This window comes from Physeter macrocephalus, chromosome 9 (assembly GCF_002837175.3).
Source record: "Physeter macrocephalus isolate SW-GA chromosome 9, ASM283717v5, whole genome shotgun sequence".
In the NCBI taxonomy this organism is placed as follows: domain Eukaryota; kingdom Metazoa; phylum Chordata; class Mammalia; order Artiodactyla; family Physeteridae; genus Physeter; species Physeter macrocephalus.
Window position 1 is genome coordinate 97,983,096 of NC_041222.1, and position 15,024 is coordinate 97,998,119.

The following is a 15,024-nucleotide window of genomic DNA, read 5'->3' on the forward strand; positions in this document are numbered from 1 at the left end:
AAGTCCTAGCTCTCTACTTATGAGCCGGGTGACCCTGGGAAAACTATATGATTCCTCCGAATGGCAGCGTGTTCACTTGTAAAAAGACCAGAGCCACTTCAGAGGGTTATGGGGAGGATGTGACGACATGATGCATGCAAAGTGCTTAGCACAAGTTCCTGGTACATCTCAGTTGCCCTTTGCTGTCCTCAGGCTGGTTAAAGCCAGGGGTTGACACTGACAGGGGGCTGGGGAGAGATGGGAAAGGCCAGTTGGAAGCAGGTGGAACGTCTTGAAGGCCGCTCCAAGGAATCTGGAGTTCACCCTACAGATGTGTAAACAGGGGTGGGTGAGCGTAGGTAGAATAGCAGGATTCCAAACAAATTTAAAGGAAGGTTGGGGGCACGGGGGTGGAGGCACTGAGTAAGAATTGAGCAAAGGTGGAATGGCTCAAACAGGAGAGGGTGGTAGGCCAGGTGAAATGCCAGGGGCACAGGAGGGAGACTGGGAACAGGCTGGGGATTAGGAGAGACTGTTTCTGTGGATGGAGAAAAGGATTGGAGGTCAAGGAAGAAGGGAAGGACGGGGCGCTGTGAAGGTTCAAGCCCCCCACCCCACGCCATGTGTGAGTGTGCTGTGTGTCAAAAGCGAGCCACTTTTCCTTTTCTCAGTCAGGGAAATTTACGAAGGCCGTGTGTTTCCTTAACTCCACACTCTCCAACCAAAATACCCCTGTCCTGGGCTCAGATCTATAAGAAAATGGATCCCCGGTGCATGTAGGAGATAGTTGAAGAATAATGGGAATCATAATATTAATCTGAAAGCAGCATCTCCAGCTGCACTCCAGGTCACCACGGGAAATTGTCAAGTAGACCAAACTAAGGCTTTTGTGTTTTGCCAAAGAGTAAGTTTTCCTCCTCAAGTTGCAAGCTACTCTGGACCCTTCCAGATCCAAAGTACAAATTCTTAAAGATGAGCGTTCTTCGGATGTTTGTTCACAGAGGATCCAAGTGAAGGATCCTTTACCTAAAAATGCCTCCAAAAACGGGATCAATCTGTTCATAGATGGGCTGCGTGATGGCTTCGTTCAGATCTATTCTCCCAAGAGTCCTGGAGGCATAGATACCGTTTTTCAGGCAAACCGCTTTCAGAGTCTGGTGAAAACCCTGGTTTCCTCTACTCCTCTGGATAATTAAACAATAAGATAGTGGAGTTAGTAGGTGTTACCTAGAATTCACGGGATCAGAGTTGCACTGCCTTTGGCCAAACACCATTACCAAGAATCACAGGGAAGAGCAGAGACATGATCTTTCAATGTATTATTAAGCTACAGAGAGGACAGCAGTCACACCTCAAGTTGGCGGGTGCCCCTGCCCTGGGTTCCCAAAGCATCCTCTGCTCTCTGCTTACATACAGCTTTGCATTTGTCTCTTTACTCATCAGGCTGCTAGACTTGGACCATCAGCTGGTTAAGATGAGGCCCGATGTTTCATCCATCGTGATGTCCTCACCATCTGGTCCTGGTATAGGTCGTGCTTGATAAATATGTGCTAAATGAGCAGTTATTAAATGAAAATGTGCTCTGACTCTACCGTGAGTATGTGTTTTAGGTTTTCCAAGCACAGCCTCGATGTTTTACACTTTTTATTAAATATTTGATTAAATGTAACTCGATGTGTATATCTTTGTAATATTTTCTCCCAGAGACATAAACTCACACATCGGAAGAAAAAAATAATATGAAGCTAGAGCTATAAGAGACTTGACAAATTTTAGCCACATGCTGATTGATCCTCAGTAAAGAGGATAAAAAATACATTTGCACTGACTGAAATTTCAGTAGAGGCCTTTGTGATCATTAATCAATGATATATCTTTTAAGGGAATATGTTTTAAGAGAATGGCCATGTAGCATGGTCTGACTGGCATCATACTATCTCTATCTATCCATATCTATCTTCCCATATCAATCTATCTAACTCTATTTTAATATTCTGCCATTTTTGCTTAATATTATAACACGAGCATTTCCTGAATTCATTGTAAATACTTCCAAGAAATTATTTGAATAACCACGTGATGTCATATGGATGTATCGTAATTCACTTTACCATTCTTGTATGATTAGACATTTAGGCTATTTTACTATGTTACCTAAAGATATGATGTTAGTATATACATGTCTGCCCAAATATCTGATCGCAAAGGCAAGTTGCTTATCAAATAGGAACGCCCTGGGTTATGCCCACAGCCACAGAGTCAAGAAGCCATTGAAGGGCTGAGGAGAGAGGGGACAGTTCCTGGGATGAAGCCCTGGTGACAGCCTGAAGGTGCCTGATGCTGTTCCTTCCTCCACAAGCTCATTGTCTCGGAGGACTGGTCCCCACCTCGTGCCTTCGCCTTCTCAGCACCCACCCACTCATTCACTTTTTGTGATCTGGGATCTTCCACCATAGTATAGAAACAGTTCTCTCCAGGGCCACTTCGTCACCTATCGCTAGGAAACAAATTACCCCAAACTTCATGGCTTAAACAACCACACACACTTCTTATCTCTCATCCCTTAGAAACCCCATCTAACTCTTGAATAATTAAAAGATAAAACAACAATTTGTGTGCCAAGTGAGAGATTATAGGGTGCTTTCCTACAGTGTATCTAATTGATACTTAACATCAGCCCTGTGAAATAGATTGGGCAAGTGTTTACCATCCCCGTTTTATAGAAGAAAAATCCCAACAGGCTTAAGTGGGTTTAGGGCCTTGCCCAGGCCTACAGAGTGGATGTTTGGTGGGGCTGGCCTTCAAAACAGGACCCTCGGATCCTAAATTCCAATTCTTTCTGCTGCACATGTACCCTTCCCTGCGCCCTCACAATGCACAAACAGTTCACCCAATATGCTTTCTTGTGTGCAATTTTCACTCTCTCCTAATTTCTTCTAGCTCTTTATTTCTTTCAAAAGCAACGGGATAGTGAGAAAAGGTGGAGAATCAGGCAGGCCTCACCGAACATCACGGTTTTTCTCTTTAGAGGGTCACTCACCACCAGGCATGCCCCAAGGATCCGTTGGTAGGAACTCCTGGCATTTCGGACCCCTTCTTGCAGAGGCTGCACTATGTGGGCAAAGCACTGGTCGATGGCCTTCTCCAGCAGCTGTATCTTCTCTTCCACAGATCTCCGCAGGCCACTCACATGCAAGTATTCGCTCTGGGGACAGGGACCACCAGGACCATGAGGCCACCCCCTCCCTAAAGGCACCGTCTCCTCCAGCTCTGCTTTCTTTAAGTCTGTCACCAACACAAGATTTAGCTTGAGCAGATCACCCACAGTGGACTCCTCCCTGTCATCCCAATAAGGCATCCTTCAGGGCACAGACCTCCTTAAAGCTTTGTGGGATTGGAGAATCGAACAAATATATCCTCCCGCAACTTTTCCTGCGGTTTAATCCATTAGGCTACTTGAAAGAGTCAATATTTTTTAAAAATCCAATTGTCATTAAAAGAGATTTTTCCAATGACATCTGATTCAACAAATATTTAATGAACTTCGTGCACAAAGCAGTTTTGGAGGATAGGGTTTCTCAAACTTTCACGTGCGTCGAAATCACCAGAAGAGTTGGTTCAAACCCAAGGGCCTGGGATTCTACATTGCTAGCAAGCCCCAGGTAATACTGATCTTCTGGACCCCGCTTTAAATAAACAGCAAAGCTATAGGACCACAAAAATAAAGACTTGGTTCCTGCTTCAAAGGAGAATAGTCTAGGCAGGGAAGAAAATATCTATTCAAATAATACAAGGGAGTGACCGCCAGGGGCAGCCTTGACCTCTAGGTTCCAAACTGGGAACTCTGTAGCGTCTGTCCCTTGTATGAGAGCCCTGAGGACCACACGGTGCCTGACTGCGGCGGAGAGAAACCACACTCCTTAGCTCATCACTTAAGGTCCTTCGTGGCCAGAACTCAATCAATTTCTCCAGCACCACCAGCTCTCTGTTTGCCCAAAAGGTTCTCCCACGTAGCTGCCCCTGAACTTGCTACCATTCCCCAAACGTGCCATCCTTTTGGTCCTTTGCATGTGCTCTTCCCACGTTCTCATACTCCCAAAGCTCAAAAGTCACTTCCCACGTGATGCTCTCCCTGACTCCCCGGGCAGAGTTGGGGTGCTCTTTCCTGGGCTCCCGTTGCATTTAGGACACCCCTGCTGTGCTGTGTCTCCCTCAGGCCATGTGTCTCCTGCCCTGGGCCAGGACCTTGCTGGAGAGACAGACTCTGTTATTCATGTTTGCTTATTCCGAGGCAGGGCACGGAGAGCACGGTCCATAAACATTTCTGGGGTGAATGAGTGGCGTGGAGAAATGGCTGGATAACGTAGGCGTTTAAAGTGTATTCTAAATTTGGTGACAGAAATAGCTCTTGAATTGAGGTGTGACCTTACAGAGATGACTTAGCATCTCTGGATGGCAAGGGCATCGTCTGTGAAGTCAGTGAATGGGGCTGAATGATCCTGAAAACAGCCTCAAACTCCTATACCCTGAGTCTCAGAACAGAGGAGTTTTAGAAGTTTATGGAGACTCTTCCGCTTCAGGCAAGCCCTGGGGAGTTTCAGAGTTTTCACTAGTTAGAATTCTGTAAGCCATACTTTCTCCCCCAGAGTTCCCTCTAGATTCTTTGGAGTTCGTGGTGTCACTAGTGATCAAAATGAAAGAAGAAAAAAGTCATGAGAAGAAACTCCACGGGCAAGATTCTCACAAAGGCTCACTCTCAAAGAATCCTTGTTGAAGAAGCAAAAGCATGATAAGAAGGGAAGGGGCTGGAAATAAAAGAGCAGTAAGAAAGGGAAAGGCTGGCATCTACTATGAATAAATGCAGGACTCATTCAACATTGAGATCGTCATAATCGACTTCCCATTGATTCTTAAAAATAAAGACTAGATCCCTGTTCATTTAAAATCACTAACTGGGCTTCCCTGGTGGCGCAGTGGTTGAGGGTCCGCCTGCCAATGCAGGGGACACGGGTTCGTGCCCCGGTCGGGGAGGATCCCACATGCCGCGGAGCGGCTGGGCCCGTGAGCCACGGCCGCTGAGCCTTCGCGTCCGGAGCCTGTGCTCCGCAACGGGAGAGGCCACAACAGTGAGAGGCCCGCGTACCGCAAAAAAATAAATAAATTTTAAAAAATAAAAATAAAAAAAATGAAATCACTAACTGTCCCAACTCTAAAATTTTTGGTTTGAGTCACAATCTTAAAAAATGATCCATCACATATATTTTTAGATTTGATTTTTTTTTTCCAGAATGCAAAGGAACTGACAAACTCTTGCCTTCCAGCTTTCCATCAGAGAACTAAGACTGAGACCAATATCTGAGGCCAAAGAATTTTGAGTAAGCCTGCTGGCAACTCCTTCTAAAAGGCTATCACAGAAGTGCCAGCCAGCCCCCTCCTCTGTGTCTTCTGTCACCTGCAGTCTGGCTACAAGGAGGGACTGAGCCCCTACACGGGTTGCACCTCCATACCACGCTCCAACTTTGATTGCAAAACGCTTTGTCCTGGTGTTTATAAAATAAACCAACCACACACAGCACCACATCCAATTCATCTTCCATCAGCACTTCCAAAAGCAATCTTTTGCTGGGTAGAGAGGCAACTTTCACCCCAAAGAATTTTGGGGGGAAGTTAGAATGTCAAAACGTTCGCTAGTATTTCAGAGGACAAAAGTCAAATTGGAAAATCTCAGATTCCAGATTCCATCTTTTTTCTTACACAGAACTAGACCCAAACAAGGAATAAGAAATACGATGAAAAGGATGGTGAATCTTGCTCTATATGGCACTTTTACATGGCACTTTTAATTTCTAAAATGTGGACATTTGACTGACATTGCGTGGACCATCAAGAGTTGACATTGCTGGGATTTCCCTAGTAGTACAGTCGTTGGGAATCCACCTGCCGATGCAGAGGACACAGGTTCGAGCCCTGGTCCGGGAAGATCCCACGTGCTGTGGAGCGGCTAGGCCCGTGCGCCACAAGTACTAAGCCTGTGCTCTAGAGCCCGCGAGCCACAACTACTGAAGCTCACGTGCCACAACTACTGAAGCCCACACGCCGCAACTACTGAAGCCCGTGCGCCTAGAGCCCGTGCTCCACAACAAGAGGATTTCCCTAGTAGTACAGTAGTTGGGAATCCACCTGCCGATGCAGAGGACACAGGTTCGAGCCCTGGTCCGGGAAGATCCCACATGCTGTGGAGCGGCTAGGCCCGTGCGCCACAAGTACTAAGCCTGTGCTCTAGAGCCCGCGAGCCACAACTACTGAAGCTCACGTGCCACAACTACTGAAGCCCACACGCCGCAACTACTGAAGCCCGTGCGCCTAGAGCCCGTGCTCCACAACAAGAGAAGCCACTGCAGTGAGAAGCCCGTGCACCGCAACGAAGAGCAGCCCCCGCTCGCCGCAACTAGAGAAAGCCCACGCGCAGCAGCGAAGACCCAACACGGCCAAAAATAAGTAAATAAATTAATTGATTAAAAATAAAAGAGTTGACGTTGCTTCCTTTTCACACTGAAGTCAGGCCCCCACCAGCTGCCCCTGCTGCCCATCACTCCACAGGGCCCTCCCAGGTTCACTGTCCCACATTCTCGGGACCAGCCCTACTGGTACATTTCTCTCCCCTTTCCCTATTCTGCATAACAAGAAGTCAGACAGCTTGGCTGTGCAAATCTGATAGCTAACAGCAAGTGTGGAAATAAAGAAATACCCACCAAATGAGAACACACAAAGGCTATTAATTTAGAGCTTGCTATAGCAAGAGAGTCAGTGGCCATCACTTGCCTTTGGCAGACACTCAAAGGCAAGCAGGGGGATGGGAAGGCTCTGGTGCCCTGATCAGAGGCCCCTGGCACGGGGCAGCCGTGGGTGGAGACCTTGAAGCAGGGATCCTATGTGAGTCATGAGAATGCACGTTTGGAAGCAGGGATAAAGATTAGGGAAGCCCATGAGCTAACAAGGCTGTCTGTGATGAGAGTTTCACGGGCAGCCAATTATAGTGAGGATGTGTGGGATCAGAATAATGCAGCCTGCTGGGAGAACGTCATTTGCAGAATTAAAGGCAATGCAGTCGTTGCCAAAGGGTTTAGTTTGGACGGGAGATGTAACCTTCCGGCCATCCTTCTGTCCTCTGAATTGGATGGGTTGTTTTTGTGTGTTCCAGGTCGTTTAAATTTTTTTTTCTGTTTTGTAAGCAGCCATTGCTCGTATGTTAAAACACCTGAGAGAAATGGCAATCTCTTTGCCATAAAATACAGATGACAGTTAAGAAGAAAAGGATAAGGGAAGCCCAGTGGTTAACAAAGGTCTGGCCATTTGGGGCTGATTGTTACTGAGCTTATTGTTTAGCTTCTTAGATTGTTACTAGAGATAGCAGTCTAAGTTCCTACCAGTTTTAGAGCAGGCTGGCTTCCTGAGCTGTTCATTGTAGACGGGGGGGTTGGTTTCCCAGACAGTTTGCTGCAGGCTGTGGGTCAGAGTTCTGTTTTTATATGTGCTTGTCTGTTTGTATTTTCATTCCCTCACCAGGAAACGATGCAGTTAGTGGTTGATTCCAGCAACAAAGTTTTCTCCCAAACCTCGAATTTAGCAGCTTATCCCTCTTATCTTAGGGTAAAAAAAGATTCATCCGTCAAAAAGATAACTTTGTCCACTACTATGAAAAAAGTCATTTTTAACTGGTTATTCAGAAGACCTGCATTCTAGACCATGAAGATAATCTCTCTCTGCTGAAAGGCCCTCCTCTTTTCCTTCCTCTCACATTATATAACCACACTGCTCTGAGTCTGAGATTCTGACAGCACCAGGCCTTGCAGGAAGTCCACAGGCAGAAGAAAGTTTTTTGGACTGTATGTGCACACATGCCTCTTTAGGATAACCAAGAACTGACATATTCCAGTAGAAGTAGACAAATCCCTCCTGCCATTAAACACATTCTACCTGATTCAAGTCTCAGGAGAGGCAAAAGTGACTATTTTTACCTTTTCCTCTCAGCCCATCTGTCCTAGGTAAAACATTATTTCTTTTTTTTTTTTTTTTTTTTTTTTTTTTTTTTTTTTTTTTACCTCAAAGGTTACAATGTTAACCCTCGAATTATCTTTCTGCTCTCTTTAGATTCTCTGAGCTCAGGGTCTTCCTCTGATGAGAAAAGAAGGATTACGGGGAGTTAATTTTCTAACTTGGAAGGAGGGAGCACTCTGCCCAGGCCAGGAGGCAGAGGACACACAGCCCAGGGGTCTTCCTACCGGCAGGTTGTCCGTGCAGCTGAAACTGTCCGTAAGCAGCAACAGGCCAAAAGCTTCAGTGACATACTTGGTCACCATCCTCCTCTTCTTATCCAAGAGCCTTCTCCTGATATATTCTCTTAACTTGGGGATCTCTGGAATTCACAGGCAGCACAAACGATTTGAGAAGGCCAGAGTTGGTAGGAAATAGAATCCTTAAAAATTAACAGATCAGGCGGGCAGGCTGAATTAACTTCCACTGAGGTCCTACGCGGGTGGGTTGCTCAGTAAACCAACCTCTATCTGTTTTCCCCAGTCTAGGATCAGCAACCATGGATGGTAGGTCAGCAGTGACGCATGCTAATTTTATTCAGTGGTAGAGAACAAACGCTGTGGAAAAGTTCAGGCTGGTTAAAAAAACGGGCACTTCCCTCTAGACGGTAGTTACCTGGATAGTATATAGAACCGGGGGCTCACATTTCTAGAGCCTCAGCCATTTGGTCCCGCTAGACTTTTCTAGCTATATTAAATCACCATTAACATCAAAATAGCTCATGCTTGCTGTAGAAAGGGTAGGACCTCTGACAAGTGCAATTCCAGATTAGACACGTATCTTAGTCCGAATCCTCTGTCAGTCGGAAGATAACAGATGTCATGCTACTTTCCCCCCATTATCCCTGTAAGTGGAAATGTTTCTATATTATTCCTTGCCTGTGCCGTGCTGATTATTTCTCTGATATCCTCGTTCAAGCAGTTTCCCATTTCTGGCAACTTTTCACATCTTCTGCTCCTTAATCGCCTTTGACACTCATCCATGTCTGGCGACATATAGGCCCATTTTAAACCATTTTCAGCTGAGATCAAGGTCAAGCTCAGATCCTGCCTCCTCACCCAGCTTTTCTTCAGTAATCCAGTCACACAGGTCCTGGGTTCTCTGAATTTCTGCTGTACTCAGAGCACCATAGAACTAGCCTCATTTTTACTTTGATTTTTGCACGTGGCTTAGTATAGTAAGTCCCCTACTTACGAACCTTCACGCTGCAAACTTTCAAAGGTGCAAACGTGCATCTGGTTCCAGCAAGGAACCAGAACCTGCGCCACCCACGTCAGGCGTGAGTGACGTTGCAGCTTGCCTTCCGTCTCCTATTGCTGACGATCCTTCAGCTCTACCATCTCCCACCTGCTCTTCCTCCTCCAGTGAGTAACTCTTCTCTCCTGTTCACTCCATGCCAGCCCCTGGATGCCACCTGTTGTTCTGTACTACTGTACTTTTCAAGGTACTGCACTGTAAGATTAAATATGTTTTCTTTATTTTTTGTGTTTGTTTTTTATGTATTATTTGCGTGAAAAGTATTATAAACCTATTACAATATAGTACTATATTATAGCCGATTGTGCTGGTTGGGTACCTAGGCTAATTTTGTGGGACTTTCGAACAAACGGGACTTATGAACGCGCTCTCGGAATGGAACTCGTTCGTATGTAGGGGGCTTACTGTATTAGCTCTTCATGTAAATTTCAAGTTCTCTGAAGAAAGGAGCCATGTTCTCTAACCCCACCCCACCCCCAAAGAAAAAGCATGCCATGGATGCTTTTTCTGCCTGTCCCTGGGTGAGCAAGGACTCTCAAGGCAAACACTAAGGAAATGACAACTCATCGTAAGATTTGGAGGAGAAAGGAATTGTGGTCTCAGGCACCACAGCAATGCAGAGAGAAACACGCATATAGTTGCTCATAGGTATAGAAACTGTGGCAAACTAGAAGTGTGGCACAGAAAGTTCTAGAACGGGAAATTCAGAGTGCCAAACTTAATCCTGAGAATTGGATTGATTGAGATGAAAAAATATGTATAAATTACCAGTTTCCTCCTCGGTGAGGAGAGCTTGCTGCCAGTACTCCTGGGCGCTGACCGTGTACACCAGCTCTGAGTCTTCCAGAACCCTGGAGTCAGCTGGCAGTTTTCTCTGAAGTGAGAGAGGCACACAGAGAACAGAATAACTCAACCGCCGCAAAGGCAACCATGCACATGCTTCACAAGAGCCTTCAGCAAACTTTAGCTCATTCGCTTTCAGTTCTGCACAAGCCCTGTAAGGAACAAGCAATAGTCCCAGTGTCAAATGTTCCCATCTGTCCACCTCACAAGGTCAGGGGTTGTGAGGACACTGTTGCAGAGATTCTCTTGGGAGTTCAAAAAAATAGGAATTCTAGAAGGAAATGTATAGAGAAAATAGTTCAAAAGTGTATTTAACCTTAAAAAACTAAAGATAGAGTTACCAGAGGATCCAGCAATCCCACTCCTGGGCATATATCCGGAGAAAACTGTAATTCCAAAAGATACATGCACCCCTATGTTCATAGCAGCACTATTTACAATAGCCAAGACATGGAAGCAACCTAAATGTCCATCGACAGATGAATGGTTAAAGAAGATGTGGCATATATACAATGGAGTACTACTCAGCCATAAAAAAGAATGAAATAATGCCATTTGCAGCAACATGGATGGACTTGGAGGGCATTATGCTACGTGAAATAAGTCAGACAGAGAAAAACAAATACCATATGATATCATTTACTTGTGAAATCTTAAAAAAAATGATACAAATGAACTTATTTACAAAACAGAAATAGACTCACAGACATAGAATACAGACTTATGGTTACCAAAGGGGATAGTGGCGGGGGGGAGATAAATTAGGAGTTTGAGACTAACATATACACATTGCTATATATAAAATAGGTAAACAACAAGGACCTACTGTATAGCACAGGGAACTATAGTCAATATCTTGTAATAACTTATAAAGGAGAAGAATCTGAAAAAGAATATATATATATTATGTATATATATTAAAAATATATATGTACGTATATAACTGAATCACTTTTCTGCACACCTGAAACATTGTAAATCAACTATACTTCAATTAAAAATTTTTTTCAAAAGAAAGTTACAGGGATTTTCCTGGTGGCGCAGTGGTTAAGAATCCGCCTGCCAACGCAGGAGACAAGGGTTCGATCCCTGCTCTGGGAAGATCCCACATGCCGTGTGGGCCCGTGAGCCATGGCCGCTGGGCCTGCGCGTCCGGAGCCTGGGCTCCGCAACGGGAGAGGCCACAGCAGAGGGAGGCCGGCATGCCACAAAAAAAAAAAAAAAAAAAAAAAAGGTATATTTAAATGGTCAGAGGGGGGAAAGTACCAGGATCCATTTTGGAAAAAGAAGCACAACCCTGACAAAGGCAGTGATGGGCAGGAGGCATCTTGGACCAGGTCCTGAGCATCCATCGTACACAGCTCCTCCCAACTCCGCCCTCAGCACCAGCACATCGGTAGCTTGAAACTGGCAAGGGAGCATTTACACCACAGGAATCGGCAAATAGTACAAATTGGGCCTTTTTTGTTTTTTAAACAGAGAGCTGACTGTTAAAACGTTTATCAATTTATCAGCACAACACAACACTGGGCAAAGGTCCTATAAAAGTGCAAGTTTCTTAACTGGGTGGTTAGTCATCCTACACATTTAAATGCAGAGTAATGTTTAAGCAAATGATGGTTTTAAATGTCAAGGAATTAAGAATCATATGAGAAATTTTGTATGGTTAGCAAAACATCACCACAGAGAAGTCACACTAGAATGACACATAAATGATGTTTCATAATACTTCATTCTTCTCACTGAAAAGAGAAAAGCCATAAAGAGTATGCATGTGTATGCATGGGTATATGGGGGTGGTAGAACACAGTAGGGAGCTGTCAACCTTCTTCTGATGCAAATATATAAAAAAGCGGAGTGAGTGGTCGACTGGGAGAGGCAAGAAGCTGCATCTCTGGCAAGTTGTGGGCCCATCTAGTCAAGGCTGGAATAGAGATGCTAGAAGCCCCACACTCTAGTCAGGACTAAAGTTATATAAAGGAGCTGCCAAGATTATTATTTTTTCCCTGCTTGATAGAGTTTTGACTCTAGGAAAATGTTTAGGGAAAGTTGACCCCACTTTCTACTGGGAGATAAAACGAATGTGCAATTAAATGTTAGTAGAGTTTTAAAATAGTTAAAAGGAAAGGAGTATTCCTAGCTTTACCCAGGTGTTTGCATTATTTAAAATTTTGCTCTAAATTTTGTCTATCTTTTCTAAAAATTATTGAAGATTAGTTGACACTTCTTGTTATTGTAATCCAAAGAAATACTTTTATAGTGTCAACGGGACGGCTACGGTAGCAGGTTCCGTATTATTGTTAAAGAGAAGTAGAAAGAGTTACAGTTGGAGGGTAGGATCCAAGAGCTAAGTAGATGCTCATCAGATTATCCTGTAGAAAGATGAGCCACTGTTATCATTTACACACACGGTTTTTAATAACTATATATAGCATAACGTATTAAGTTTGTAAGAAGATATTGTATATAAGAAAGGAGAAAGCCTGGAAGCTCAAAATAGAAGTGACACAAGATGGAAGCAGAATCAAAAAGCATATAGTAAAGTTGGAGTTAGATTGAAATCAGGAATATAATTTGTAACCCCATTTAAAAAAAATTTTATATAATTTTTAAAGGTTGCTTTTCATTTACAGTTATTACAAAATATTGGCTATATTCCCCATGTTGAGCCTATCTTACACCCAATAGTTTCTACCTCTCACTCTTCCACCCCTATATTGCCCCGCCGCCCCCACTGATAACCTCTAGTTTGTTCTCTATATCTGTGAGTCTGCATCTTTTGTATTATATTCAATAGTTTGTTGCATTTTTCAGATTCCATATATAAGCCATTATCATACAGTATTTATCTTTCTCTAACTTATTTCACTTAGCATAATGCCCCCCAAGTCCATCCATGTTGCTGCAAACGGCAAAATCTCATTCTTTTTTATGGCTGAGTAGTATTCCATTGTATGTATGTATGTGTGTGTATATATCTATTATCTATCTATTTATCTACATATATATATATATATATATATATACACACACATATATACACTGCAACTTCTTTATCCATTCATCTGTTGATGGATACTTAGGTTGTTTCTAAGTCTCAGCAATTGTAAATAATGCTGCTATGAACATTGGGGTGCATGTATCTTTTTGAACTAGTTACAACCCCATTTTTAAAAAAAATCTATATTTTCTAGCTTTGTCATTAAAATGACTTTGCAGTGATATCACCCTGTCCACTTCTTTTACTTGTATGAATTATTTGATATGTACCCCTTGCACCCCAACTTTTATTTTTAATATTATTCTCTGCTAAAAGAAACCCAAGTTTCTTTGATAGTAATAATTCCATGCCTTGGGGCAGGGAAAAAGAAAATGGGCCTGAATATGTTCTTGTTGCCAGAGAGGAAAGATTTTTTTTTTTTAATGTCTGGGTAATTCTAAAAGGAACCAGCTTAAATTAAAGGCTCCCATTGGCCAAGATGTGAACTTGAACATCAAAAAGAACACAGTAATTCTGTGAAAAGCCATGAGTTCATTATAATCCTCAAACTGAGTAAAATAATAAGGTATTATGAAATAATAAGCTCTATCTCTATCTATCTATCTATCTATCTATCTATCTATGTATCTATCTATCTATCTATAGGTCTCTGCCCTGAGTTCCCAACACAGGGCTCCTAAACCCCTTATAAATAGGGGGTTTCACTCTAACATTGAGTCTTTGGCCCCAGTTCCCAGCACAGAGCTCCCAAATCCCTTGGAATTTCTACCCCCCACCCCCATTCTCCACAGAGGGGAGAGGAGCTGGAAATGGAGTTAATAATTGATCATGTTTATCTGATGAAGCTCCATAAAATCCCAGTAGTGTGGGGTTCGGAGAGCTTCCAGGTTGTGAGCACATCCACATACTTGGAGAGCGATGCGCCCCAGTTCCATGGCGACAGAAGCTCCTGTGCTGGGGACCCTCCCAGACGTCGCCCTATGTATCTCTTCATCTGGCTGTTCATCTCTTATCATATCCTTTATTATATAGTAAACTGGTAAGCGTGAGTGTTTCACTGTGAGTTCTGTGAGCTGTTCTAGCAAATAACCCAACGCAAGGGAGAGGAGGTCATGGGAACCAATTTGTAGCCAAGTCAGGCAGAGTTGTGGGTGACCTGGGGACCTACTTCTTGCGATTCATATCTGAAGTGGGAGGCAGTCTTGTGGGACTAAACCCTTAACCTGTGGGATCTGACACTATCTCCAGGTAGACCATGTCAAATTGAGTTAAATTGTAAGGTGCCCAGCTGGTGTCAGAGAGAATTGCTTAGTGTGAAGAAAACTCCCACACATCTGGTGTCAGAAGTGTGAGTGCGGTAGTCATGTGCGAGTGAAGGAGAGAGGCACTGGAGCAGTACCATAGGTTTTCTTTACAGGTTTTCTAAAGCAAAAGCAAAATGCTGTATAATAATCAGCTCAAAAGACATGCCTGAGAACATCAAAACCCAGCTTTCTTTCACCTGCCACATACAATTAGTTGTCAGACCTGTGGATCTGAACCCCCTATTAGTTCTTTTTTTTTTTTTTTTTTTTTTTGCGGTACGCGGGCCTCTCACTGCTGTGGCCTCTTGAATGCATCTCCTCTACTCTATTTCTATGGTTACTGCCTAGTTCAGGCTCTTATCACTTCTTTTTTTTTTTTTTGGCTATGTTGGGTCTTTGTTGCTGCGCGCGGGCTTTCTCTAGTTGCGGCGAGCGGGGGCTACTCTTCGTTGCGGTGCGTAGGCTTCTCATCGCGGTGGCTTCTCTTGTTGTGGAGCATGGGCTCTAGGCATGTGGGCTTCAGTAGTTGTGTCACACGGGCTCTAG

The 15,024-nt window shown here is 43.9% G+C and overlaps 1 protein-coding gene across 6 annotated transcripts in view; it reads right to left on the reverse strand.

The window, feature by feature from the left end:
- NUGGC (nuclear GTPase, germinal center associated) overlaps positions 1–15,024 on the reverse strand; it is a 35,072-nt gene that overhangs the window by 8,685 nt on the left and 11,363 nt on the right. For 4 of the 6 annotated variants that reach the window (XM_028494215.2, XM_028494216.1, XM_028494214.1 and 1 more), the window contains 4 exons: positions 10,099–10,204; positions 8,262–8,395; positions 3,020–3,184; positions 1,006–1,163 (listed from right to left, as the gene is read on the reverse strand). In XM_028494215.2, the coding sequence (XP_028350016.1) occupies positions 1,006–1,163; positions 3,020–3,184; positions 8,262–8,395; positions 10,099–10,204 (563 nt within the window). Of the gene's footprint in view, positions 1–1,005; positions 1,164–3,019; positions 3,185–7,406; positions 7,624–8,261; positions 8,396–10,098; positions 10,205–15,024 lie in introns of those variants that run through there. The other 2 variants (XM_028494220.2, XM_028494219.1) reach the window with 2 other exon arrangements.